The 27,737-nt window shown below is 44.1% G+C and overlaps 1 protein-coding gene across 4 annotated transcripts in view; it reads left to right on the plus strand.

Annotated features, from left to right (window-relative positions):
* LOC144101114 (transmembrane channel-like protein 7) overlaps positions 1-26,503 on the plus strand; it is a 48,620-nt gene extending 22,117 nt beyond the window's left edge. For all 4 annotated transcript variants that reach the window (XM_077634147.1, XM_077634146.1, XM_077634148.1 and 1 more), the window contains 14 exons: positions 849-1,011; positions 3,962-4,034; positions 7,112-7,258; positions 8,074-8,225; positions 10,590-10,737; positions 11,128-11,289; positions 13,013-13,179; positions 14,893-15,016; positions 17,314-17,411; positions 18,898-19,005; positions 19,132-19,207; positions 20,528-20,658; positions 23,813-23,983; positions 24,534-26,503. In XM_077634147.1, coding sequence (XP_077490273.1) covers positions 849-1,011; positions 3,962-4,034; positions 7,112-7,258; positions 8,074-8,225; positions 10,590-10,737; positions 11,128-11,289; positions 13,013-13,179; positions 14,893-15,016; positions 17,314-17,411; positions 18,898-19,005; positions 19,132-19,207; positions 20,528-20,658; positions 23,813-23,983; positions 24,534-24,687 — 1,874 coding nt within the window. In that variant the 3' untranslated portion in view covers positions 24,688-26,503. The remainder of the gene's footprint in view (positions 1-848; positions 1,012-3,961; positions 4,035-7,111; positions 7,259-8,073; positions 8,226-10,589; positions 10,738-11,127; positions 11,290-13,012; positions 13,180-14,892; positions 15,017-17,313; positions 17,412-18,897; positions 19,006-19,131; positions 19,208-20,527; positions 20,659-23,812; positions 23,984-24,533) is intronic.
* Positions 26,504-27,737: the final 1,234 nt, after the last annotated feature.

Consider the following 27,737-nt stretch of genomic DNA (forward strand, 5'->3'; position numbering starts at 1 on the left):
GGTCCCTTCCGAGACTCTTGAACATTACTTTGGTATTTTGCATATTAACTTTTAAACCCACAGTACCACTCTGCCTGTCTAAGTAATCGATCGCATTTTGCAGTTCATCTCCTGAGTGACTTAGTAAGGCAATGTCATCATCGAATCGCAGATTGCTTATGTATTCTTCATTAACTCTTATTCTCAACTGTTCCCTGGCGAGATCGTGTTTTGCAATTACAACTGGTAGATGCTATGCCGTAGCACCATTTTAAATAATAATAACAAAAAAAAACTGTCTTCATTCATGACACAGCTCCGTGCTCTTGATGTGTCATGCAAGATTAGGAAATAGGGGCTTTCCAGGCTGCTGTAATCGCCATTTGTTCCCCAGTTCCTTGTTATGAAGATATTGGACGAGAATGGTGATGATCATGGATTTTTATGGCGCAAGGGCATCTGAGACCAAAGAGCGCCAGGGCACACGGTATTTTAGACTTCTCAAGGTGGGGTCAAAGACCCATTTCCCAAGCATTTCACCCCAAATAAGCCGAGCACCTGACCAGGGGAAAGCTTGTACCCATTGTATCACCGGTGTGTACTCGGCGGTACTGGGGATCGAACCCCGCACCTTCTGCATGCGAGGCGGACGCTCAACCACTTGGCCACCGCTGCGGTCAGTATTGGACAAGAAGCTGTGAAGCGTCTCTTCTAGATACAAGTTTTCTCCACGGGTAGACGGACGACTTATGCCGTGGCATGTGGCGCCTGGGTCTTAGGTAGGCTCTTCGCCTGCCCATGGCTTCATTTACAGTGTTTGTGTTCTGCTTGGAGACTGAGGTGGCAGGGACGATGATGTCTGTGCGCAGGTCACTTTGGCACAGGGGTGGTGTCGTACTTCCTGTTCCTGCGCTGGCTGCTCCTGCTCAACCTGCTCATGTTTCTCATGCCGGTGCTGTTCATCATCACCCCGCACTCCATCCTGCCCACCGTGTTCGAACCAAATGAGACCCTCTCCTCCGCTCTTGACAGGTGAGTAGTAGAAGTACCTTACTGGACACTGGTGCTGTTGCTGCAAAACGGTATTCATCTTTGAGAGTATATTGGACAATCGGGCTAGCTTGTAATAACTCATGGTGAACCGGCAGCGTTAAAGAACGATGGAGGCGTGGATGGGAGAAACATGGGACTAGCTTTTACATACCACTGAGATAATTTCTTAAAAGACACAGATGCATGCTAGGCTTGCCAGTGTACAATGCATGTCATGCAGGAAAAATATAAAAAATTATAAATAAAAGCACAGACACTCAAAAGCCGATATATAAGACATCTTGCAGCTTCTTCTGGGAAGGTGACTTATCCATCAATGCTAGAGATGTCTTGCTAAAGCATTGATAGATGAATTCTTAGACAATAACGAAAAGGTGGCTTACATGTCAGCTTCCGTGAGTTTGTGTTTTTGATTTTTCTATGCACCGTGCACTTTCCACTGCCCAGCTCTGTGCGTTCTCCGCTTTATTTTCGTTTTTGCCTTGAACGCCACGTTGTTCCTGTGTATAGGTGTCTGCCTCTGCAATGTATTTCTCAGATGTGTGTCTATGCTTGGCCTGTGTTCCCCACTTGTGCCTCTGTCTTAATTTTTTTGTTTGTGCTGTTGGTTCCTAGTGTTTCTCTGCGAGGGTGGTGCACAGATAGAAATGTAGAAGGCAAGACTTGATAAAAGGACAAAAAATAAAGATGGAATCTTCACAGGCAGAGTGTGTGATGCATTGAGTAACAAATGCCTAGCGAGTGGCGTATAGATTTCGAGCATGATCACACACGACTGTCGAGCATCCCACGGTTCACTTTCCAGTAATCAACGCAGTAAAATGACTGGCATGAGGGAAGACACAAAGTTGAAAGAGGGTACTACACTGTTGTATCCATTGCTTTATGGCGTAACAAATGGTTACATTAATGGCTCCCCAATTACGGTTAAGCCTCGAAGCAATTAACTTCAATGTAAAGAAGTCCTCGAAGTAACGATGCATTCCAGTTTTTATAACTTTGCGTTCATAGAACACCATGTATTTCATTGCTGGCTGGCAACGAACCTGAGAAAAAAATTGAACCGCGGCCGCAGACACCTGGCAGGTAGAGATCTGGGCATGGCACTTCCGCCTGCTCACTTCTGTTGCTGCGAGCAAGCACACATTGGCTGCGGCATACACGTGGGAGCGTAGGCACATGGCGCGGAGTCGGGGCTTTGGTTGCACACGTGCCGCGTTGCGATCCCAGAGTACAGAGCAAGAGTTCCAGAAACCTTAGTATTCGCTCGGGACGCATACTTCAAGATTTCAAATACCAAATATTCGGTTTGAATCAAATACTTTGCTTTTTGAATGAATATCAAATACTTTAATATTCGACCGAATATCCGAAATTATTGGATGTTTGCACAGGCCTGCTCGATACGGGTATGTCACCCCTGTCACCCACACAAGGTGCTTGGTATGATTGACGTGCTTACATAGCTTGTGAGCTTGTAACTTGAGAAATGCGTGCATAAGGCTGTTGTTGATGGTGAAGAAAGGGCAGAAGTAAAGGATCCCTTTCATTGCAAATAACCGCCTTTCCCCCTGAGGGATCCATGGTGGTTTTTTGCAGTTTCTTAGCGTGCTAGGAGACGAATTGCGATATAGTGAAATTTCAATGTTACAAAGTAAACGGAGTATTTTGCCAACTTCGTTCAATAAATTTTACTATACTCTTTCATGTGGCTATGTTTACATTATGAGTCCATGCTGACAATCTTTCTTTTTTTGTTCAGTATGTGGGACTGTTGCTTTTCAGTTGCTTTGTGTATGTGGGACTGACCTCCCCCACTTCTGAGTGTTCAACACAAATCCTCCCCCGAGCGGCAGTCCTGGGTTAGAAGCCCTGGATGAGTTGTGCAAATTGCTTTCACTGCAGATATCTATTCAGAAAGAAAATGAAAGTAACAAATTTTTCGACAGGCCATGTGTGGTGATGGTCAGTTAAATGTCAGATCTAATTAATTTATCGTTAGAAATGTTCTACATCTAGAAGATTTCTCTGAAATATATGTCGTAACCGGAGTTTGAATGGTTAATAATGAGGGAAATTATATGAGTGATTTTTTCATAACAGTCATCGTTTTTTATTATTGCAGTGGTAACTAACACTAATTTGCAGTTCCTTCGTTGGTATGAGAGCGAAATTTACATTTTAGAGGTAAGGACAGGGTGGCCACAACTGACACAAAACAGGGTTAATTGGAGAGATATATGGGAGAGGCCTTTGCCGTGCAGTGGGTGTAGTCAGGCTGCTGCTGTTGCTGTTACTGCTGCTGATGATGATGATGTCTGTTTGTTGCTTCAGTTTCTTTTTACTTGCTGGTGTGTGTTTTCTTTTTAAAATGATGCATTAGACATTAATGTACGTGGATCAACCTGTGATATTTGCCTACCGCCGCTAAATAATATATAATTGAATTTCTTCTTGACGCTGTTTCGGTTTCGGTTTCATACACTGAACGATGGCTGTGATGTGTAGTTGGTCTTAAAGCCACATAACTGCTGATACTTTGTTTGTTGTCATTCCAGCTCTTGAAGCAGTCTGGTTTAAGTGTTGTAGTGAATTAAAACTACATATCAGTGTTTATATTGAAGTTTCTTTTATGCCTCATATGACCTACAGGCCAACTAGATGTCTCAGCCATCGTTTGGTCGATGAAACTGAAACCGGAACAGCATGAGAGAACCCGGCTCAACTCCAGCTGGCATGGCTGCGTGTGGCTCGAAGGAATTTAGTTATAAGTTATTTAGCAGTCGTAGGTGAATAACAATGTCTAATGTGTCATTTGAAAGAAGAAAACATACAACTAAATTTTGGTGTCTGTAGCCCCTTATTTAATGCTGATCAGTTAAACCAGCTGGTCAGCTGTTGTGCCTTCCTAACCATGACCTTGTCGCAGTCCCAGTGCCCTCGCCAAGACCTCAGCGTTGGTGTTCTCAGCAGTGGGTCTGTCTGCACCCAGCCTGCCCTCGGTGAGTGAGACGTTTGTCTGCAGTGTTGTATTCTTACTCTGGTCACCTTACGTGAATATGAAATAAGTAGGGGTGTGCGAATATTCCTTTTTCCCAACAGAATCGAATACGAATGCTGTAGCTTTGCTACTGAATCGAATACAAAAGTTTAGCTAAAAACCGAATCAGATATGAATTGAATATCGAGAGAATCGAATCAAATACGAATAGAATATTTTACGAATATTTGCTACTTGTGTGAAAGCGAAGTGCTGCTTTTGCAGTTATAGCTGTATCTGTTAAAAGACTCAACACTAGTCTCTGTTTTGGGGGTCGCAACATGAAGTTAGTGTATTAACTTTATCACTGTTATGTTATGCTCATAGGAAAAGTACCTTTTGCTGTTGATAACGAAAGATAATAAGCACCTTATCTCAGTGCACGAGATAGGTGAGAGCTAAGTTTGAGCGTGGACTCTGAGGGCAGGCATAAAGGCTGGGTTTGCTGAACCTGCCTGGGCCCGGCCACGTCATCCAATATTTGAGGCCATGTATGAGGATTATGAATACCGCCACATGAATGAGCCGCACCACGGCGCTGAACCCTTCATCGTGCCTATAACGATCATGAAAGCATGAAATGCAGCATGTATGGTCCCTGTGTTTGGAATAGTTGTGGAAGAAAAATACAGCCGGCCTTACTGGAACTTTGCACTAATTATTTGAAAACTTGAAGACATATTTGATTCTTTTCTAATAACGTTGAACATGTATTATTTCATTCCTTCGAATAATCGTATAGGAGGATATTTAATTTACTATTCGAAATTTTCGAATATTCGCATACCCCCTAGAAATAAGGGCTTCTCTGGAAGGTCAAACTTAATTCACAGTACTGTTGTTAGTTTTAGCAGCCAGTTAATTCATTGTATTCTTGTTAGTTTTAGCAACCAGTCATAAATTGTGCTTATGTGTGCTAGTTGAACAGGTTGTGCTAACTGAATTGTTATCAAAGCCTTCATTTGTTCTGATAGTTCATGATTAACGAAACTTGACAGTGCAAAAATGCACGGAACCAGTGAAGAAACACGAAGGCAGGAAGTAGCTCTGACTTTCTTTTGAGCTGAAATTGGTTTCGTGTGTGGGCCATTTTTTGTGCATGTTCAGAGAGCCTTATCAGCAGAAGTCGCCACATTAGGATCATATGGAAGTGACCATATCAGTGCCATATCAACAAACTTTGTCTTTACGCTTCCTCATGTGTCCAGTTCATCTCTTGTGCTGATAAGTCACTTCAAGTTTATCATTAAAGGGAATCAATAGGTTGCTACGTTCCAATTAAAAAGAAGCTACTTTCACTGGAAATGGAGATTTTATAAGATACAAAAAGGGCCAGAAATATAAATATAGGTATCACTACCACCAGCTGTTTTCACAGGAAAACTTTGGGGACGTCAGTTCTGTTGCTTTTTCACCTAGATCTCTCATGCTAAGCCACACTGTCATTCATTTGCAAGCAGTGATCACAGAGTGATCCTCATAATTGACATCAAGAGTTTTTTCCGAGCGGCGAAAAAAGGAAAAAAAAAATGTTTCATTTTTTAAATTACATTTTCTCAGGAATAAATGTGTCTTTCATTGCAAATAAAAAGCGACATAAATAGTCATTAATAAAAACAATCGATTTTTACTAAGAACAAAGATTGCCGCCTTAAGTGGCAAGACTGGTCTTAGAAAAAAAATTTTATTAATGAAGTCACAATTCTGAAAGCTTTTTTTGTGTCTTGAGAAAACGAAGCAGCACGAAAAAACGAGGACGAAAAAGACACACATACGACAGGACGAAGCATTCGTCCTGTTGTATGTGTGTTTTTTTCGTCCCCGTTTTTTCGTGCTGCTTCGTTTTCTCAAGATGGATCATTACCAACTGGCCCAAACTTCAGTGCTTTTGCATAGTTTTTTTGTGTGCCAATTCCTAATATACCATTTAATTTCTTGTAAAACTAGCGCTTGTGTACTTATGTATTGTGTTGTATAGTTTTTTGCCGTAAGCTTTTAAGAAATTTTGCGGAAAGCAACGCGCTGAAATGCAGGCCATTGGTTTGTATTTTAACATCAAGGAATTAGTAAGGGTAAAGTTATCATCCTGCCTATCAATGAAACTGAGTTATATAGTTCTGAAGTTAGAACTTTAGAAATGTGATACAAAATGTGTTCCTGTTTATGGAGTGGCAACTTCAAAACTCCATAACTAAACTTCTATGATAGGCAGGATGATAATTTTACCGTTATTGCATTCCTTGATGCCACAGAAAACAACGTTGTGCATTTTAGGAAGTTTCTTGCTGCAAAATTGCTTTAAAGTTCCTGTCAAAAAGTTACATAACGTATTAAATAAATGCACAAGAACAAGAACATGAAAACAAATTGGTATACTTGGATTTGGCACAATAAAACTCATGCTCCCAGAAAATTTAATTGTTGTGACGATGATACTAAATGAATACTATAAGACCTGATTCCCCCCTTAACCTATTTATGCGTAGGGTCGTACATGTAGGACGTTTATTTTTTTGTGCAGTAATTCTAAATGTTTATTTTGTAAAAGTTTCGCGCCAACTAGTGTAGTTTCAAGAGGCTCTAAACTTTTCCTGTGCAGAGGCTGTGTTGTTCGTGTTTAACTTTGTGCATTGCATGTGTTCAGAAATATCTGCCAGTCTTCTCTGGACGCCATTTTTCAGATTTGACCCCGTCAACTGCAGTGCGATTCTTCAAGAAAAACAAATGATTTTTGCACATTGCCATGAGGAAACCAACACGTCTGATGAGAAATATGATTATAAAGCTGATGTCAACTGTTTGAAGCTTTACCACATGTAACAGGTAGCGAATTTGCCTAGTATCCTACATTGCAGGAATGCTCAAATTTCGGTATCCAGAAAAATATTTCCACCAATGAAAAGGTGGTTCGAATTCACACAAGTGAAATAAACATTTCATATCGAATATATTTCAATATTTTTCAATTTCTGAAGTTACGGAATACAAATGTGGGTCATAATATGGATTCGTAATGCTTGGTTGTCTCCTCTTTCCAAGACATCTGACAGTTTGGCGGATGATGTGTGGGCTGCTGAAAACCGCACGCTGTCGACGATGCAACACTGCTACCAGGAGTATTTCGAACGAGTGGCCAGCCAGACAAAAGGCGGCATCTCGCTGCTGCAGGATTTTCTGCAGGGAACGGTGAGGCCCTTTTGCCCTTCAGTTCTTGCCTGGTCGCTTTGTTGCCGACTTCCGCTCCTGACCGAATCAGGCCGATTGCTGCTGGTGCTGTCTTGAAGGGGCCTATTTAAACATCTTTTAATTAAAGGGACTCTTACAGCAAGGTGAAGTTGGCCTGTATCAATGGACTCCTGCATTCTAATTGCACAGATGCCATTTTTCACTGAAAATTGAGGTATCGTAAGCTAGATAAAACGAGCCGCCGTGGTAACTCAGTGATTATGGTGCTCTGCTGCTGACCCGAAAGACGCGGGCTCAATCCCGGGCGCGGCGGTCGAATTTCAATGGAGGCAAAATGCTAGAGGCCCCTGTACTATGCGATGTGAGTGCACGTTAAAGAACCCCAGATGATCGCAATTATCCGGAGCCCTCTTCTATGGGGATCATGGAGTCCTTTATGTCATGAGTTTGAATCCAGTGTGGAAAAAAACATTTTTAAATATGGTTTTTCTCAGCAACAAAAAGTGTGTCTTTTGCTTCTGGACAAATGTAAGCATACCTATAGCCCATTGGGCACTGGAAGTCTCTTGGACGTCCCTTGGACGTCCTTGGGACGTCCAGTGGAGTTTCAGTGCCCACCGGGCCGCAGGAGCCATAGAATTAAATTTTATTCAGAAGAAAGTATTGGATGGAGTAGGCGTTAATTTAAAGGGCTGACTGCAAACTAAACAGTACATCGACTAAACAGAGTTAGTCGATGTACCATCCAAGAGACACACAAGCTGGTGTGACTGCGCTGCTTGCTTTGTGACTGATACCTTTTGCCCCGTGAACAGGGCTGGATGGAACTGACGGCGCTGTTCTCGGGCCGCTACCTCAACTCGGTTGACCACATAGCTGGGACCAGACTGGGTTACAACTTTCCCCTGGCCTACGTGCTGACCAATGTTGCCTGCTTTGTGCTCTGCCTGCTGCTGATGATCAGATAGTGAGTCACACTTGCGTCAACTGGAAGGGCCGATTACCGTATATACTCACATAATTAACCCGTTCACATAATGAACCCGCCCCCCACTTTTGTCGGCCAGAATTTACTTTTTTTTCTTTCAGCCTTTAGCTTTTTGTAGCTGGTTCCTCAGTTTTCACACCGTTCGCAACACAGACCTTGGTAGCGCGCCAAGATGCTTCCGGTCACCGATAATGTCACCACTTGTTTGTTTATCTTTTGAGGAGAGCTCCTGCCAGAGGAGTGAGGGGAGGGGGGTGGAGTGCGCGGCGCCTCTGCGAACTTGGCAGAGCGCCAAGACATTATGTGCTGTAAGCTAAGGCATAGTCATTTGCATTACGCACTCGTCCCTGTCCTGTGTGTATTTTTTTTAACCTCGCACGCGACTTAGTGTTCAGCACGCTCACGCTATCTCGACGCGATTGGCCGGCGCCGCCGGCTACCGCAAAATTGCCGGATCGCGTCAAAGTGAACGATGCTAAACACACCAGTGGCACGAACACGTCTGACCGCGTGCGTTTGTTGATGACGGAAGGACGGACGTAGGTATGATATGAAATATGGACCCTTCCAAAAGAATCTGTTGAAACTCTTTTTTGCCGTGTAATGAACCCTCCCCCTAAACTGACGTCCACTTTTCTGGAAATAAAGTAGGTTCATTACGTGAGTGTATTCGGTATTGCACACCCTTCTGCACACCCCTGGCACAGATGAGATGAAAGGGCGTCCATAATTTTTTATTATTACAAGCACTACTTATGTAGTGACAAAAAATTTTGCACTAGGCTCTGTTTGAGATAAACACAGTGGGACCTAGCGTAATTAATTATGATTCAGTTCAGTAATCAGAAGTTCAGTGTGACAGTAATGCATGGAATATAAGGATGTGTGAGAAGATGGGCTCTCTTAGTATCCAAGGAATGATGCAGTTCACTAGTGTTCAATAGAAGTTAAGGAAGAGTGCACTGGAAAATATTTATTCACCACTTTGCAGGCTAATCATTTTCAGAAATTCTACAGGCCAGCTTCAGTCAACCATTGAGATATTGTGTGTTTTAAGCTAATCTACGACAATAACTCCTTTGTTGCTAAATTCCACTGTTTCATAAATTTCACGCTCCTAAAACAGCCTGTTGTTGCGCTTAACAAGCAGATTGCATCCAGGGACATGTTGCATGCAAGTTCACCACAGTTTGCTGTTACTGAACTCCAGGCGAACAGTAGCTCGGTGGCCATGCAAAGTAAAACAACGACACAAGGGCACTCGTGTTGTCACTCCACGCTGCTATGGAATTACTAATATAAAACCAACTAGTCTAGTAGCAAGTTTTGCTGAGGAACACTTGCATGTGAAGTTTGCTTTTATATGAACGGCTCGTGTGTCTAAACAAGATTGTGTCTAAACAGCAGTTGTTACGTTTTCTTCCTTGTCAGATAGTTCCATTCAACTGAGGTCACCTTGAAGCAAGTTCACTATGTGCACAGAGGGAGGCCACATAATCAGTGACTTTCAGAACAACACTCAGAACCTCTCATAAGGTGCGGCTGATAAGGATAAACCGAGTTTCTGTTTGAGTTTTTCGCTTTGAATGTACTCATGCTGTGCCCAAAAGTGGCTGGAAAGATGACTTTAACTATCTTACCTCTGCAGATGACTAAGTAGCTAAAAGTGACAGTGCAGGTGTAGTGAAGACAAGTAGAAAACTAAAGAAGAGAAGGGCAGCGGAACATAAGCTGATGATGTTCTGTGTGTGTGTGATGTTTGAATGACTGTGGGTCAACAGGATTATAACTGTCGGTGCTCATAAGGAACACTTACCCGTGTCATGTGGAATAGTTTAAAATTCAGCAGCGACACTTAGGACTGGTTGCACGTGAGAATGCGGAAGCACTGTATGTAGAACTGCACAAGGTAGATGAACAGATTAGTGTTCTGCGTGCTTTTTATGCTGCCATGGGCACTCAATGCAAAGCCAGCTCGAGGCCCATTTATAGCTTGTTTGCACTGTGTTGCCACCCGGAGTCCGTGTGCACAGTACTCTGCACATGTTGACATAGAATGATGATGCAGGCACTGCCATGGGTCGGACGCTGGTGGGCAAAAATCTTGGTCCATATGTCCATGCATTGCATGGTGGTCATACTTAGATGCGTTAACCACGATGACGCGGCACCGAATTTCAAGTTAGTGTTACATCAAAGGGCGTTCTGATATCCTCCAAATTTTGTACCTTAGACGGCGGACAGTGGACTAATCGGAAATATAATGCTTTCGCATTAATAACTCTCATGTGTGCACATTATGAGTCTCCTCACTGGTGGTGCTTTGGCCTTGACTGTGTGCAGCACTACGGCTGGTGTTCGGGAAGCCCTAATGGTGTCGGAAGGGAACCTCCACCGGTACTGCAACATGGTCTTTGCATCCTGGGATTTTTGCATCACTGACGAGCGAACGGCACGACTGAAGCACGTCAGCATTGTACAAGAGCTGAAGGTGACACCTATTGTCATTTTCTCCTACTTTGTATTTTCTGTTTTGCGGACAAAACAGTTGTTTTGGCACTGTAGAATCTCAATGATATGATCACGGTCCTTAGAGTATAGCAGTACAGTACCTTACAGTATTCCAGTATTCAAAATTTTTGTCCAAGGATGTTGGACATGACATAGTCATAACGTAAATCCAGTGAGTAGAGGCTCCTGGTTAAACAAGCTAATTCTTTGTTGTCTTTATACTTCTAAATGCACTCCCCTGGTCCAGTTTCCTTCACTGGTGTTTGAGGGGCAATCAACACGTTTGTGGCTGAGAATACTGGTACTGCAGCGTAAATAGTAAGGTGACATATTAGCTAAAGAATTTGCACTGTCATCGCTTTGCCAACAGAGTGACCTAGCAGAAGAAAGGCGAAGAGCAGAAATTGCCAGTTGGTCTCGACGCAAGAAAGTTGGCCTGTTTATTGTGCGACTCTTGGTCAATCTGTTGGTGCTCGCCGTTATCGGGGGTTCCCTCTTCGCCGTCTACCACGCAACCAGCTTCTCATTCCAGGTGAGCCTCTCTGCTGGGGCTTCATGGCAATGCCCCTAAGGTGAATTAAATTTTTAATCCCGTAGTGTACTCGGACAAGCCAAGGCTCGTCCTAAGGCAGCTGTCATTTCTGGCTCTCGTGACAAGTCCAGCTTGTCCTGTGTTCTTTAGCACTTTGTGTCTGGTGTGAGGCGGAGTAGGGCTTGTCCAAAGAATTTTTTTGGTTTGCCTGCAGATGGCAGCACGGGTACTATAGTTTGGTACAACTCAAGAACAAAGTGGCAAATGCCCCTCAAAGGAGCCCCTCTAGCCAATGGCGTCGACCGATTCTCCTCCTTGACCGATTCCCCCCTTCTTTCCCCTTGACCAAACACTTTGAACCTGCTAGCGCAAAGATGCAGGGAGTGGCAGTTGAAAAGGGAATAACCACGGCCTTATTGGATTAACCATGGTGTCATGAAAATCAGTCGATGCCATTGGCTGAAAGGTCTCTTTGTTGATGCACCTGCCACATCGTTCTTGAGTTGTATCGGACTGTAAATGACTGTTTTAGTACCGTTTTCAAAAAAGAAATGTGTCCGTTAGAGGTTTAACAGAGGAACTTCGCTGCTTTGGTGCTGGCATAAACTCGGGCGAGAACTAGCCTGCTAGGCTTGCTCTTTGCAAACATGTGATGCTTCGGACTTGGGTGTAGCACCGATGAAAATTGCAGTTGCATCTTTGTACTTTGTCTTTACTGCAGTAGAATCTTGATGACATGAATCTCACAGGGTCACAAAAAATATTCGTATCACATGAAGTTTTGTATCATCTAAAATTAACAAAATCCTTATGAAAAAGCATGGGAAATGCATTCACGCAGATTTGTTTGAGGGGATTTATTTGCGGCTGCGCGGGCATAGCTCACTACTACTCCCGATATGTACAGTGTTTAACGGCGATCATGACGTCGGTGATGTGGGGGCCACACTTGGGGATTTGAGGGTGCAGTCACGGCTGACATGCTTGTATTACCTGTTACAGCATGGGAGAGTGTTTGGAACATCTGAAATTATGCATATTGTACATGATACACCTTTTTCGGGGATTTAACGAGTTTGTATCATCCCGAAATTCTTACCAACTGTCTTCGTGTCATCAAGATTGCACTGTATTTTGTTCCTGCATTGTGAGAAGGACAGGCTGTGAGGAGGTCTGGTTCAAACTATGTCTGGCTTTGACAGCTTGGTTCAGTCAGTGCTTGATCCTTCTCTGAGTGCTGCACATCACAGTTCATGCTGCCTAGAGGCATTTTTGATGATTATGAATTTTAATGGCACAAGGGCATCCGTGGCCAAAGAGTGGCATGGCACAAGGTATTTTCTACTTCTCAAGGTGGGGTCAAAGACCCATTTCTCAAGCATTTCACTCTAAATAAGCCGAGCACCAGACCAGGCGAAAGCTTGTACCCACTGTATCACCGGTGGGTACCCGGCGGCACTGGGTATCGAACCCCACACCTCCCGCATGCGAGGCGGATGCTCCACCATTTGGCCACCGCTGTGGTAGAGGCATTTTTATTCTCTTTTTTAAATGCTTTCATTGCTGCAATTTGCATAATGAGTTTGTCTGACATTCCAGAGGCAATCTCAAGCCCAGACCACGCATGAGCATTTGGCCACCGCTGTGGTAGAGGCATTTTTATTCTCTTTTTTAAATGCTTTCATTGCTGCAATTTGCATAATGAGTTTGTCTGACATTCCAGAGGCAATCTCAAGCCCAGACCACGCATGAGACCCTGGCATTGGTGATCCAGTTTGTGCCTTCACTGGTCATCACGGGCCTCAACCTTGTGGTGCCAGCGCTCTTCTCCAAGCTCATTCGTCTCGAGAACTACTCAGTGGCCTTCCAGGTCAAGCTCACCCTGCTGAGGTAGCTTCCCCTCTGTACCCCTCAGCATTTGTCTGATAATTGTGCTGTGTGCAGGCAGAGATTTGCAGCATTTTTTCAGCCGCATATCATTAAGTCTGTGCTTTAGTAGCTGTACTGCATCTTATTTGCTTGGGAATGTGCTGTGTGTGTCATCTCTTTATTGTTCTGTCTCTATGCAATGTTTTCTGCCGTGTAGAACATCTACCGTAAAAACCGGAATATAGGTCGAACTGTTTTTCAAAAAACCATGGTGAAAAGTCGACCCCCGTCTTATATACCGGTCATTGGCGGAAAAAATACGGAAGTCTTGCAACAATGGGTGGCTGAAGTCAACAGCCTCCATCACCATCGCCATCAGCAGCAGTGCCGCCATTTTGCGTTTCAGTAGATGCAAAGCGGAAGCTAACGGCAATGTACCGTCGCCTTCAAGAAAAACATGATTGAGTACGAGGAAGCTCACGGGAACCTGGCCGCACAGCGCGAATTTGGAGTATCCGAAAAGAGCATTCAGTACTGGCGGAGGCAGAAGCTGCGTATTACAACTTGCAGCAACCAGAAGAAAACATCATTTCGTGGGCAGACCGTAGTGTATTGAGAATAGGAAGGAAACGTTGCGCTGCGAGCAAGATCGCTGCCTGTGACTGCCGAATGCATGCGCATGAAAGCGGCAGAGATCGCGCGTGCCTCTAGACTCACGAGGGCGCAATTCAAAGGCTCGCCATCCTGGTTGCGGCGATTCATGAAGAGGAGGGCTTTGCTCTACGGCGCCATACTTGCCTGTGCCAGAAACAAACACGCGGGCCGATTGGTGCGCGATATTGTTGAAAAATTTGCCGGGTGTACATACAAGCAGCATTTAAATGAAATTAAATACTGTCACCATTGTGCAACCTCTCGAGTCGCATTTGTTTCAAAGTAAGGATGTCTTTCAGTACTTTTCCCATTGAAAAAAGATCTTTTTCATTTTTAGAATTGGTTAGTTAGGGGGTCGACCTATATTCCGGTCCGACCTATAGTCCGGTTTTTACGGTAATTCATTTTGTCGAGCTCCCAGGAAACGATACTTTTGCTTGCATTGCAGCCACCTGAAGTTTTATTTTTCTTGTAATTGTGAACTACTGTTCATCTCGTGTCGTAATTGTGAGATATTCCACCCTGATTTAGATGTAGCTTTAAAAAAGTTGCTTGCACTGGTTATTGTGCTTGGCAAAAACACCTCAGTTGAACAAGGGAGAAAGAGTTGCACGTTTTCCAAGCTGGAAACGTTTTAGCAGCACCAACAGATTATGTGACGGTGTTGGATGCATTACTTTGCAAGCTTTGAGAGGGCATATTTGTTTTTTGAACATGCAGCACACAGGCATTTTTGCACTAAAATTCGTGCCTTATATTGGCCACTCTTGCAGGGAATCATTCCAATGCTCCCTCGAAAAAACAAGAAGGTTCACTACAGCAAGGGAATTTAAAATGCTGTCTTCCACGTCCAAAAACGAAGAGCTTATTCACTATGCCGTAGCAGTAATGAATGGGCTTGCGTCTAAGGAGTTATTCGTTCGCATGAGATGTTTCCTTTTTGTGCTGCTGGATGATGCTTTTTAACAAGAAGCTGCGGTTCTGTGGTGTAGACAGAGCAGAATCACATGCTACAAAACATGATTTGTAGAGGTGTCACTGTGACCTCATGGCCTTGCACGCTGCTGTGGCGCCTCGCAGGACTGTGTTCCTCCGCTTCACATCCATCTTTGTTCTGCTGCTGTCTCTGTACAAGCAGATCAACTGTACCCCAGTCAGGGAGGACAACTGCCTGGAAGGTGAAGGGGATTGCAGGAAGCCCATGGTGTGTGCCACCTTATGCCTTTCAGAAAAACTGCAGCCATTTTTATTTCTGTTGTGATTGTGTCTTGGCTGGTGCTGCGCGTTTGGAGACAGTCCACACCTCTAGAGTTTGAGAAGGGTGGTGTTCTTGCTCTCCAGAGCTGTTCAGTTGGATGTCACCTTCTTCTTCTCCCCCTACTCCATCCCACTTTTCTCCCACCGTTGCCCTCCATTCCTTATCTCATCTTTCTCTCCTGGCTGCTTCGACCGGTGACCTTGGACGGGCTTCATCCACGCGACAGCTCGAGGCGTTGCTCCATATAACGGCTCACGCAGTAATTAGATTGCGCCACGGTGATTTTGTGGCTGAAGATTTGATTATAGCTAGTGTTAGCTTGGCTGTTGTGTTTCGTCCGGATAGTAAGCTTTGTTCCTCAGGGTTCTCCGGATTGAGAAGGGGGATGGGCAGGTGCTTGAGAGGAAGCTACAAAAGAGCCATTTTACAAAGAAGCTTTTGTAGAGGTGGTAGCTATAATGCATGCCACTCCCGCACACACGTGGCAAAGAAAAAGTGAAACTACATAAAGGTGCATCATAGTGCTAGGTTAGAGCACAAAACATGACGCAAATGTTAAGCGAGGTGACACGGGAGCCCTGTGGCAGGCGACGTCTCTTTCTCGTCTGCTGTTTTTGCTGCTTTCCTGCGATTGCTTACTATTCAGGAACTGACTTCAGGGTGGCCCCAGTTGAACGTTGTATTTTGTACTAGACATTGAATCACATATGAACTGTGCTCAAACACACCGCTTTGTCAAACATTGATGTCGAACATGTCAAAATTTTCTTTGTCGCTCTGGATTTCTACTGCAGAGTCCAGTGTTCTCACTTGTATTATTTTTAGCATTAAAGAGCTATGCCTAATCAGAAAGGGTTTTATAGTTTAAGCTGACATAAAAATATTTGTATATACAGGCAAACTCGGATATATAAAATTCGAGGATGATCACAGAATGGTTCGATATATTGACAATTCGATCTATAAAGTATGGCAGTAGATAAGCTTATCTTTGGCTGAGAAGCAGGAACACGTTGCACCTACCCTAGTGGCATCCTTCTTGAAGCGACGTTCCACCTGCGTGCTGGCAAAGCATTGTTCACAAGGTGCTTCTATACCTTACCTTGTTTACATTGAAGCTGCAGCAGACGGTGCTTCGGAACTGCCCTTGCGTATGTTACGATATTTAACTCCATTACTAGTGCACTATGAGTAAAATGATCACTGATTAAAATTGAGTTACTGTTTGTTTCTACACCTTCAACAACAAAGTGAGTGAAGGGTGCCAGGCGAGGGCTGCCGCTAGGCTTTAGCTAGTTAGGTTGGCTTCACCACATGACAGTGATGTGGAATAAAAAGTGAGTACAAGAGAACAAAGGCGGCATCCGCCGCGGTGGCTCAGTGGTTAGGGCGCTCAGCTACTGATCCGGAGTACCCGGGTTCGAACCCGACCGCGGCGGCTGCGTTTTTATGGAGGAAAAACGCTAAGGCGCCCGTGTGCTGTGCGATGTCAGTGCACGTTAAAGATTCCCAGGTGGTCGAAATTATTCCGGAGCCCTCCACTATGGCACCTCTTTCTTCCTTTCTTCTTCCACTCCCTCCTTTATCCCTTCCCTTAGGGCGCACGCGCAGTTAGGTGTCTGCTGATATCTGAGACAGATACTGCGCCATTTCCTTTCCCCAAAAACCAATTATTATTATTAAGAACAAAGGCCGCCCTCAAGAATGCTCCACGTTCACCTTGTCATGTGGTTTCACATTGTTAGTGCTGTCAGCAGATGCCCTAGGCCGTGCAGCTGACCTGTCAACATACACTAAAAGTGATCAGAGAGCACGTTTAGGTGAAGTGCTACTTGCAGAGCATGGAGCGCTGTTCGATACATCGATTGTTTCACTTTATGATGATAAACATAATCAGTAGTGCTAATTTTGGCATAGGATTTTGACGGGTATATTCTGTGTTTCCACTTTATGCGAGTTTGATAAACACGAACAGTAGTGCTATACTTCTGCATAGAATTTTGAATGGTATGTTCTGACTGTTTGATTGCACAATAATTTGATATATCCAGGTTTAATATACTATCCAGGGTCGACCTTCGCAATAGAGTCACATAATTTGCTTGTGGTTGGAACTCAGCAGCTGTTGGGACCCTGAGATCCTCAGGATCTCATGACGCAGAAGCAGAAATTTCTTCTTGCTGTTTGTATTGTGAAGAGCTTGGGAAGGTTAGGTAATGTATTGTGCATTTTTTCCCTTTCAGTGCTGGGAAACAGCAGTTGGTCAGCAGATCTACAAGCTCACAATATTGGACTTCATTGTCGGAGTGACCCTAGTCTTTGTTGTGGAGTGCCCACGAAAGTGAGTTTATCCATCGCACGTGGACGTTTGTTTGTATTAATTAGCCCAGGTGTATCTGCTGTGCGGGTGACCAACATTGGATTGAAGCAGGGGAGAATTGCATTTATTTCTAAGTTAGACACGCGTATGTCAAGTTTAGAGCATGGATTGGCCTTTAGGTGTCTCTTGTACTGCACATAAGTACAATGTGTGATTTGGTGGTATTCATTTGCTCTTAGTGCATTATATTTCACCTTAGCGTGTACTATCAGCGTCAAATAAAATGTCAAATAAAGTCAGAGTCTATCAACACTGCTCTCCTTGCTCCTTGGAAATGAATACCAAATGTGCTAGTGTTCGGTTTACCTCGCTTAAAGTCTTTTGCTGTTCCACTTTCAATTTTCTTGTTGGCATTTCATTTGATGTTGACAGTATATGAATCTTGCTTTTCCTGCACTTGAGCAAGAAAGGTAGTGAAGCTTATCTTTGTCTAGAACATATTGTACGAAGCTTGATAGTTAGTGCAATTGCTGTCAGACACTTAGGCCATTGTCTTTGATGTCACTGTTCTTAGATATGGAAGATGCTGCTACTTAAGTTAAAGACAACGCAGTGAGTTATGGAAAGAAAAATGATGTGTAACATTAAGAGACCGGAAACGGGCAGAGTGGGTGAGGGAACCAATGTGGGTTAATGACATCCTAATTGAAATGAAGAGGAAGAAATGGGCTTGGGCAGCGCATGTAATGTGAAGGCACAATAACCACTTGTCCTTAAGGGTAACAAAGTGGATTCCAAGAGAAGGCAAGTGTAGCAGGGGACTGCAGAAATTAAAGTGGGCAAAAGAGATTAAGAAGTTTTTTTAGGGATACGGTGGTCGCAGTTAGCAAAGGACAGGATTAGTTGAAGAGTCACAGGAGAGGTCTTTGCCCTGCAGTAGGTGTAGTCAGGCTGATGATGATGATTACTTATTTTTCAAAATAGATGTGCCCTCGGCTGCGTCGTTGGTGTAACCGAACCGAACCATTAATAAGTAAATAAATAAAAATAAACATTGCTGCAGCTGGGACTCAAATCCGTGGCGCTTCAAACAGATCTGCTTTGCTGACCACTACACAAGAGCACTAGGCAATTGGGGCACACTCTCATGATGTGCATTGCACCGTCGTCATCACTTTCTACTAATACTGCTATTGAACTAATATTGTCTCCAGATGTGCCGACGACCCAGCAAAGCAAAACAATGAGTTTACAGAGACGGAGACACCTACAGTGCTGCGCTCAAATTTCCCATTAAGAAGAATCGTAATTGCCCTTTGAATTTTTTACTTTATTTTTCACGTTTCATGGCAGATTTTGTCTCATTGTATATATAGTACATTTTTGGGGGATGCATTTAATTTGCTAGGTACCTGCTAGCAGTTGTAGTTGCTAACTATTTTAATTACTATAAATTATTCTTGTATGTTTTTGTGTAGTGATGTCATTTTGTTCCTCTCTTTGGCAGGCTCATTGTCACTCGTTTCCAGTGCAAACTCGCCAAGATCATCGGCCAGCAGGAGTTCAACATTCCAAACCGAGTCCTCGATCTCGTTTATTCACAGACACTTTGCTGGCAAGTATGAGTTCTCGATGACTATTGCTTAAGCAATCCTCGCTTGCTGCCTGCCATCTTTTCATTGTCTAGTTTTACCTTGCAGTTACTAAACCTGAAGATTGTAATGCTTATTTTTGTTATCAGGCTCGGGACGTTCTACTGCCCCCTCTTACCTGCTGTCACCATGATCAAGTACTTCATCATCTTTTATGTGCAGAAGGTCTGTAGCAAGCTGAAATTCCTTCCAGTATGATGCCTTCTAGTATCTTGCATGACATATTTTACAGCGAAAGCTGTTATGGCTTTGGTTTAGCGATATAGCCTTGCATTCTGCCGTGGAACCTACAGCATCAGCTGTGAGTCCTTAATTACTTAGTAAGTTGATTTAATTTAACTTAATACATAAATTTAATTTAATTCAGCGGCCACCACCTGCCAACCATGGCAGATGGGAGAACGGCGGTGGATGGCCATATGAGACTTTGCTGAGTCACATTGGCATGGTTAAGCTTTCTCTTATGGTTGACGATGTAGATTTCATGGCCAAACGCAGGGATAAATAGCTAAATGAAAGATATAACAGCGTTTGCTGCTTAATGTGCTGAGCCGGTAAGCTTAGCTCTACAAATATCTTGTGTTGTTTCTTCATTTCAATTTTTGAAAAAGGTTTGCACAAGGTGAACTTTTCGTTAAAATGGGGGCAGGCTGTTGTGCAGACTCAAGTCTGAAAAATGAGCTCTGTTCCCGCTAATCTGAGTTGCCTATGGGACAGAAAACTTGGGCTGGTTATGAATCACAAACCATTATTTTTGCTGCAGGGCTGAATTTTCTTTTTTGTTCTTGTTGATCAATTACGTTATGTAGGGGTGAACAGATGCTGCAGTTAGTGCACTTTATGCTCGAGGAACTGGGCTGTTACATAATAAGGAATCCAATGATTTATTTGTATTGTTCCTCTATAACAGGTACAACTCAAGAACACAGGAGTAACTCCTCCTCAAAGGAGGCTCTTCAGCCAGTGGTGCCAACCGATTATCATGATTAATCCGGTTAATATCTGTGGACCTACCATACCCTGTGCTATCACACTAAGAAATGCAAGGGGATGAAACGTGATGCCGTGAAAATCTGTCGACACCATTGGTTTGAAGGTTGAAGGGCATTTGCCGCTGTGAATGAATTCAATATGTCGCTTCCCACAGTGGTGGAAACTTCGGCTGGCTCTGGCAGTCGATGCTTGCTTGTGTCTCTGTTAGGTTGAAAAAAATCGAACTTTCGGACTCCGCAGAATCTCGCTGGCATCTGTTTTAATCCAAAAATTGAAATTTTGGAGTGTGAGTGTGCATTGTGACAGTAAAAAATTCTCAGGTTGTAAGTAATGTTCATGTCACTGGAGCTTGAAGGTGTGCCCTTTATAATGATTTTTGGAAGTATCACTGTGCTATCAGCAAAAGTCAACCGCATGGTTGCGCTTTGGGCTAAGCTTGGCTGATAAAAATGCTGCAGTCACGTGAGCCAAAATTGTTTTTCTTTGTTGCAGTTTACGTTGATGAACAACAGTGCCCCATCTCAGACACCGTATCGTGCGTCTCGATCGAACACCTTCTTTGTGATCGTCCTGCTGTTGGCTCTGTTCCTTGCTGTGATACCATTTGCCTATGCTCTGGTAGAGTGAGTAGCCCTTTGTTTGCATTTTTTTGTGCTTCGTGTGCTCTGAAAACTGTGGCAACTTTTGTGCATGCATCTTTTGCTGCCTTGTCTGTTATGATGCCTAACTCATTAGAATACATGAATCACCAAGTGGTATTCGCCTTCAATCGCTAAGTAATATAATACAAAATTTATTCTCTCACGCTGTTTTGCTTTCATCCATTGAAAGATGGCTGTGACGTGTAAAGAGTGCTTAGGTCACGTGAGGCATGAAAGAACTGCAATATAAAGGCTGATACGTAGTTAATTTTCATTCTAGATCTTGAAGCAGGCAGGTTGAAGTGTTGCAGTGATTATATATCAGTGATTATATAGCATTCTAACGCGACAGCGTTAAGGGCCCCGTGTCGCAGAAAAGCCAGTGTCGTCAGCGTCGGCCGTGTGCGAAAATTCCCTCCTCCTCGCAATGTACACCAATGCCCCAACAAATGGCGCGCGACTGCAGCGCCTCCCACTCGTCTTGTTCGGGCGCAGTGGGGCCGTGCGGGAACGCAGGAATCACGCGGTGAGCGGCGAACAACGCAGTGCACATTCAAAGCACGTTCACCACGAAGCTTGCGGCTTGCTGCCCGTTCGTTCGGCGCGGAAGCTATGCTGGCGTTCGTGGCACCGGGTTTGTCGAGAACGATGTGCCGACGAACTATGACTGCAACTTAAGTCCCGCGCATTTCGGCAAGGTGCCTGGCAGCGCTTCTGCGTGGTTTGCCACTCTGCGCATCCGTTTCACCGTACATAGCAGAGCGATTTGTCTAACGGGCAAGGCGTCGCGCCGAACGGTCGTTGGCGTTCCGTGGACTCCCTGGCAGCGCTGCAACACGCTGTCGCGTTCCACTCTTAAAGGCGAAGCTTAAGCGTCCTCCAATTTTTTGTTATTGCTCATGTGACCTGAATACTTCTTACATGTCACAGCCATCGTTCGGTTGTTCAAACTGAAACTGAAGCGCTGTCAAGAAGAAAATCAATTATAAATTACTTAGCATTCGTAGGGAAGTGTTCCTACATGTGCCCTCACACATGCTAATGTCTAATGCATCGTTTGGAAGAATAAACCACGCAAGCAAAAATGGTTTCTGTATTCTTGTAACCATTATCTTTTGATATGAAACGTATTTAAAAAAAAACATGTCGTGCGATCTAGTGCTGTCACGATTCTTGTTTAAAGGCTGTGTACTGTGCGATGTCAGTGCATGTTAAAGAACCCCAGGTGGTCCAAGTTTCCAGAGCCCTTCACTACGGCGTCCCTCATAGTCTGAGTCGCTTTGGGACGTTAAGCCCCCATAACCCATAACTATTGTTTAAAGGGCACGTACTGCCTGTGTGCAAGTGCTGGAAGTTTCCGAAGACTGCTGCTGCCTGGTGTTACAACAATTTACCATGGATGTCGTGAATGTCTGCCTTCACAACATCGTTATTGTAGGCGATAATATAAATCCATGCGTAGTTGGCCTGGCTGAAATTGACAGTGTTGTAAACTAACTGTTAGGAAAAAATCAACCAACGATTACAATTCTTGGTAATGCGATTTTTGAGCGCAGCTGCTGCCGTACTTGAACCATAGGTGACTGCATACGGAGCGCGCTGTGCCGAACAAACAAGCCGGCTCTGGGTTGGGTTTTGGCTGACAGCGAGTGGCGGCGCTGAGAAAGGGAGTAGGCGCCGCAGCTCACGTCAAGCTGCGACTCCCTCCCCCTGACTTCTCGAGAGTGCTTCATGTATCTCGAACCGTCTGTCTGCGCTCTGCTTCGCCTACACCGTGGGGAGAGGAGGACCAGGGCAGTGAGCTGAGACGTGCTGATGGGAGGCCACGCCTTCGAGTGTTGTCCAGAACAACCTTTTCCTTCTTTTTTACGGCATGTCGCCGCTGTGCAGCCTACCTTCATTCTAGTACTGCCGTACCCTCTTCTGCCACTTTCCTCCTTGTGCATTCTCTTTCATCGTTTACTGCGCTCCACACTCGGTTGCGCCGAGGTGCGCTACTCAACCGGGGAACTGGTGTCTAAGAGCTGCGCTCTAAAACAGGGAACAAGAATTCCTGCATTCAAAATAAAGTGCAGGTGTTACCACCACCGCCAGCCAGCTCCGCTAGCAAGCTGCTGTGTGTGAAGGCAGTGTTTTGCAGCAAGACTTTCATTTGAGCTAGTTGGTTGTAGCTTGACATGGTTTACGCAAAACGCGTACAGGCGCTAAAAGACGAAGACAAGCACACTCAAGACAGGACAGGCGCCATTTTTTTTTTTTTTCTAAAAGTGGCGCCTGTCTTGTCTTGAGTGTGCTTGTCTTCGTCTTTTAGCGCCTGTACGTGTTTTGCATAAACCATGTCAAGTGTTTTGCATGTGCATCTCAGGGGCTAGTCTATGCAACGACTTAAAAATGGAGTCGTTTTCGGTCTTGTTATTGCAAATTTTAATTGAGTGGCAGGAATGTATTTAAATCCAATTTTCTGCACAAGAAATTTGTCTCTTGCTGCTGGAAAAACACCAGCACAGCCAGAAAGAACCACAGAGTCAGTTTTTCTAACAGAAATTGGATGGAGTTTTCCTCAGTGTGCTTTAAAGGGCCCCTGAAATTATTTTGATGGTCATATTTTGAAGCAACAGATCTGTGGAGGTGGTCTTGGTGAATATTCGAGTAAAATTTAAAACCTCTGCTGGACCTCATAATTGGCAAGTAATTTTAAAAAATTGCTGCTCACAAACAGTTAGGGCGACACCTCACCACACGTTCTTGGCCTGTCCACCTTGATGAAGTAGAGTGGGCATTCTGAGGATATTTCTTTGACCATGCCCAATTGATGTGGGCAGACTGGGGCATGGCAGGGTGCAGTCCAGACCTACGAGTTGAGTATGAGGTTGAGTTGAGGTATGAGTTTAGGGGGGCAGAGGAGGAGGAGGAGCATCATTTCTAATTGCTGATATCTTTGGTGTTCATGAACTCGCTTAAAACTTCTTTCAGTGCAGTGATGAGTGACTGAATACTGATTGCTTCTGTGCTTTTCTAACTGTAGTAAATATGATTTCATGGTTTCTTTAAGAAACGGACATTTGCTGACATTTGCCACTTCTGGAATGCGATGGTAAAACACTCTTTGGCCCACTTCTCCTTTCTGCCCATGCAGGATTCAGCCGTCGCTATCGTGCGGACCCTTCCAGCAGTACCTGTTCACGTGGCAAGTGGTGCCCGAGTTGATTCATTCGTGGAGGAACCGCGCCTGGGGCTGGTATGTGGTCAAGGCCATAGACTTCCTCACCAGCGTTGCCTTTGGAGTGCCGGTCGTCGTCGTACTGGCGTGAGTAATGGCTTGAGTGAAACTTCCACTGGGCCAAGCTTTTAGTCCATCCTTTTAGTCCATCCGTAGAATGTGTAACTTGACACCGTGAACACTGGTCATTGACAATGGTTAAAAGAACTTTCTTAAATTATGTGGTTTCCTTTCAAAACACCTTTGGCTTCTTTCTGGCTGTGTCCCTGGCATTTATACTGGGGCTTTTCTTATGCAGAGAAAGACACTAACTTTATTTGTATGTCTCTCTAAATACCTGTTATCATTGCGAGTAAGCAGCTCAGGATGCGCACACATTGATGCAGGTTGTGAGACTGCCATTTCATGCAACATGCTGTCAAAAGCGGGATCCAAGCCGCATAAGTTTTCACTCTTGATGCAGACTTTGTCACACAGGAAGAGTGGAGCGCTGAGTTTCTGTTGGCTGCTCAGAGGTTTCTAGACGACGTGAAACACCGACTTCACTTGCACTCTTAAGAAATTTATGTGCGAGAAGAATTAAAGACTGCAAGTGAGCTGATGTGTACTGCATGATATGAATTCCTTCATGTTTCAGGATCAGCATATACTACTACTACTCTGTGGCGGCTGCACATGCTCACATGGAAAAGGTCCTGAAGGACAAACTTGTTCTTGAGGGCAAGGACAAGCAGTTCCTCTTGGCCAGGATTACCGAAGTGGCGCGCCAACGACCCTCGTCCACGGCATAATAGCCGAAAAAGAGCTCATCTTGGTCCCTGGGAGCACAGCACCTGACTTGATCTGCTCAGTGCCAAAGTATGTTCAATATCACCGTGTTTTGCCCTACGTAGGAATCCCCCAGGGTGTCAGGGGTACTCGTATTGATCGCTTTCACAAACTCGCACAGTCGTTTTCTCTGTGAACTTAAAGCTCTGTGCGCAATTCTGAACACCTTGCTTCAGCTTTGGTTGCTGTGTTTTGCAGTGTTTTGCAGTTAATATGCTCTTCAGGAATGCGCATTCTCTACCCACTGCTCATTCTGTTAGAAATTGGGGATGGTATGTTATAATTATTTAACCAATTTCATTCTGCTTTTCTATTTCCCACCTTTTCTCATTGGTCACGCGCCATGATCTCGCACCATGGTAGAGCCACGCACCATGATCTCGGCGCTGGAACCAATGTCAGAGAGTGAACGCAGGGTGCTGCATCCTTTGCCACCAGTTTCAAAGGGTGGGAAACTTAAAAATGGAGTGGAATCGGTTTCAGAATCCATATTATCCCAGTCCGAGGATGGCATGGCACCTGTCACAGTGTGACACGTTCGTGTTCCCAGCAATGAACACAATATGGTGTGCTTGTGGGGACCTGGCTACATGGCCACTGGCCTCCAGGCACTGGTTGCTTATCATGCCTTGAGATGGATTTGCTCAAGACTAGTTGCTGGGCTAATTAATTGGTTGCACATGCTTCACTTGACCACAGTGCACAAAAAAATTAACATGAATCGAATAAAGACACCGGCTGTAGTAAGCTAGTTGAAGAGGACGCTTTGTTGTGTCTTCCTTCTGTTCGTGTTCATTTTCTGTGCTCTGTGATGAAGTGAGGCTTGAGATGAAGATTAGTTGATCGCAGTATACTGAAGTGGCTTCTGACATTTGTTGTGTAAGTGCTGTTAGTGCTTAGTTTTGATGATGGATGGAGAATGTCCTAAATGTTTTTTAGCCTTACAACACATTCTGTCTGCTTTCTAGTGTTATGGTTCTGCATTCCTTTCAAGCAATGTGGCTGAATTTAAACTGCAGGGCAGATGACTGTGATATGGTGTATGTGAAAATGCGTGTTTTAGTTAACGCTTTGGTTTTGCAAGCCGCAAAAATCCTAAAACTGCATGCATGTCGCTGGCTGAAGAGGCCATGATAGAGTACTGCCATGAATGAGAAGACAAATGATGGCTTTGGGCATCTATTGAAAAAGGAAAAAAATTTTTAGTAAATTTTTCTATCTCTAAGGATTAAGAAATGGTGAGCACATTAGTTTTACATTTGTGAAGCTCAGAAAAGTCAGGCACAATGCCAGTTTGCTATATCATATTGCTTTTTTACTGTTTCAAGGCCTCTTAATGTCATGCGCTTAAAAGTGCCTTTTTATTTTAGCACAGAGTAGTTACCCATATGTAAATATTGCACATGAATGGAATTTGTTTTCGGTTGGCATATAAAGGCTAATGTTCTTAATATCTCATTGGTCGCTTTGCAGGTGCTTGGAATCAGAGTTATTTGTGTCTTCTGTTATGCAATTTTTGTAGTTGCTTATGGTGTGGAACTGGTTTTTATCTATAACGAAAGTTGTGCACAAGTATTCTTTCATATGATGCTGTTATTGCAGGGTTTTTTTGAATGGACACACTGAGGTTGTGTTAGCTTCTGGCTAAGTTCTTAGCTTATTGCTGTTCTCAATTGTTGATCTTGCAGTGTAAAGAAAACATCTGCAGTTGTAAATACTGTTGTTTTATACTTGAAGGCTTTTATACATCTTTGTACCAAATAAATTATGGTGACTGGATATGCTGGAAGCACATTTATGGGCCAATTCTTTGAGGGAGATTGGCCTCATTTGGACCGCATATTTTTTGGAATTTTGGTAATTGAAAAAGAAAGGTTCAGCATGGTTTTCCCATGTATAACCAGGGCCTTCTTTTTTCTTTTAGTGCCAGCTAGAAGCGAATGATAGCACCCATCAAGACGCTCTCCTGTCCTCTTTTTCCTACCCTCTAATCAGCTAGCCTTCGCGCCTGCTGCATGGCAGTGAAGCAGAGTACAGTCTTGGTGGCGCCCTATGATGGAACGCAGATGAACTGAGGCTGCATGCGGGTTCAAATATTGGTACAGTCAACTGATCCTAGAGACGCTCAATCTGGCTGGCACCGCGCTGAGGCAACCGAATGAACTGAGGCGTCTGAAAGGTTTCCATTGCAAAGTGAGTGATGCGGCTGGCATTGAAAAAATATAGGAGGCATTGGTGTTCCAACTCCCACTTAAATCTTCCCCTTCCTGTCCTATTGACTTGTTGTAGTGGAAGACAGTGGCTGGTCAGGTGGGTGGTTCAGGTAATGATGATGATGAAAAACTAGTAGTCTCAAGGGTTTGACGCCTGGTCTGGTCATTGCCCTCAGTCCAGGACACCGTTGGCTTCCCCCATCATGGTTCAGGTAACGTCTGTAGCATAGCTAGGAAGAGTGGCGCTCATGGCAATTGGACCATTTGTGTGCATGTTGAATTGAATCACATTACATTTTCACTTGAAAAACAGGGGTGCATGGCCTTTGAAAGAGGCTACTAGAAAATGCAGAAATGTGGTCTTGAACAGCTGAAAACAGAGAACAGAAGGTAGGATCTCTTGTTTGGAGCTTTTCGTTATTTGCAGAATGGACTAAAACAATAAAACAATGGGGCAATCTTTAAAACCACAACCAAGCTTTATTTGTGAATGCTAGTCTAAGGCATCAGCAAAGTATGTCTTCTCTCAGTGCTCACCATGGCAATATATAGTAAGTTGATCATGGCTAACGCTGGCTGCAGTGTTGATTCGATGTTTTCAGAAACATTCTGTACTGAACTTAGTAATTCAAACTTTGTTCAGGTACCTTTAGATAAACCTACTTTAGCAGGAAATGTCCTGCTACCTAACATTTTTTTTTTAGATCCTTGTGCCAGTGCCAGAGTGTGAAGTTCTCTGAAGCTGTCGCATTCATCCTTGGGTGATTTCAGTTACAAAAACGCAGTTACACAGAACACGC

Source organism: Amblyomma americanum, chromosome 8 (assembly GCF_052857255.1).
Source record: "Amblyomma americanum isolate KBUSLIRL-KWMA chromosome 8, ASM5285725v1, whole genome shotgun sequence".
NCBI classification, from domain to species: Eukaryota; Metazoa; Arthropoda; class Arachnida; order Ixodida; family Ixodidae; genus Amblyomma; species Amblyomma americanum.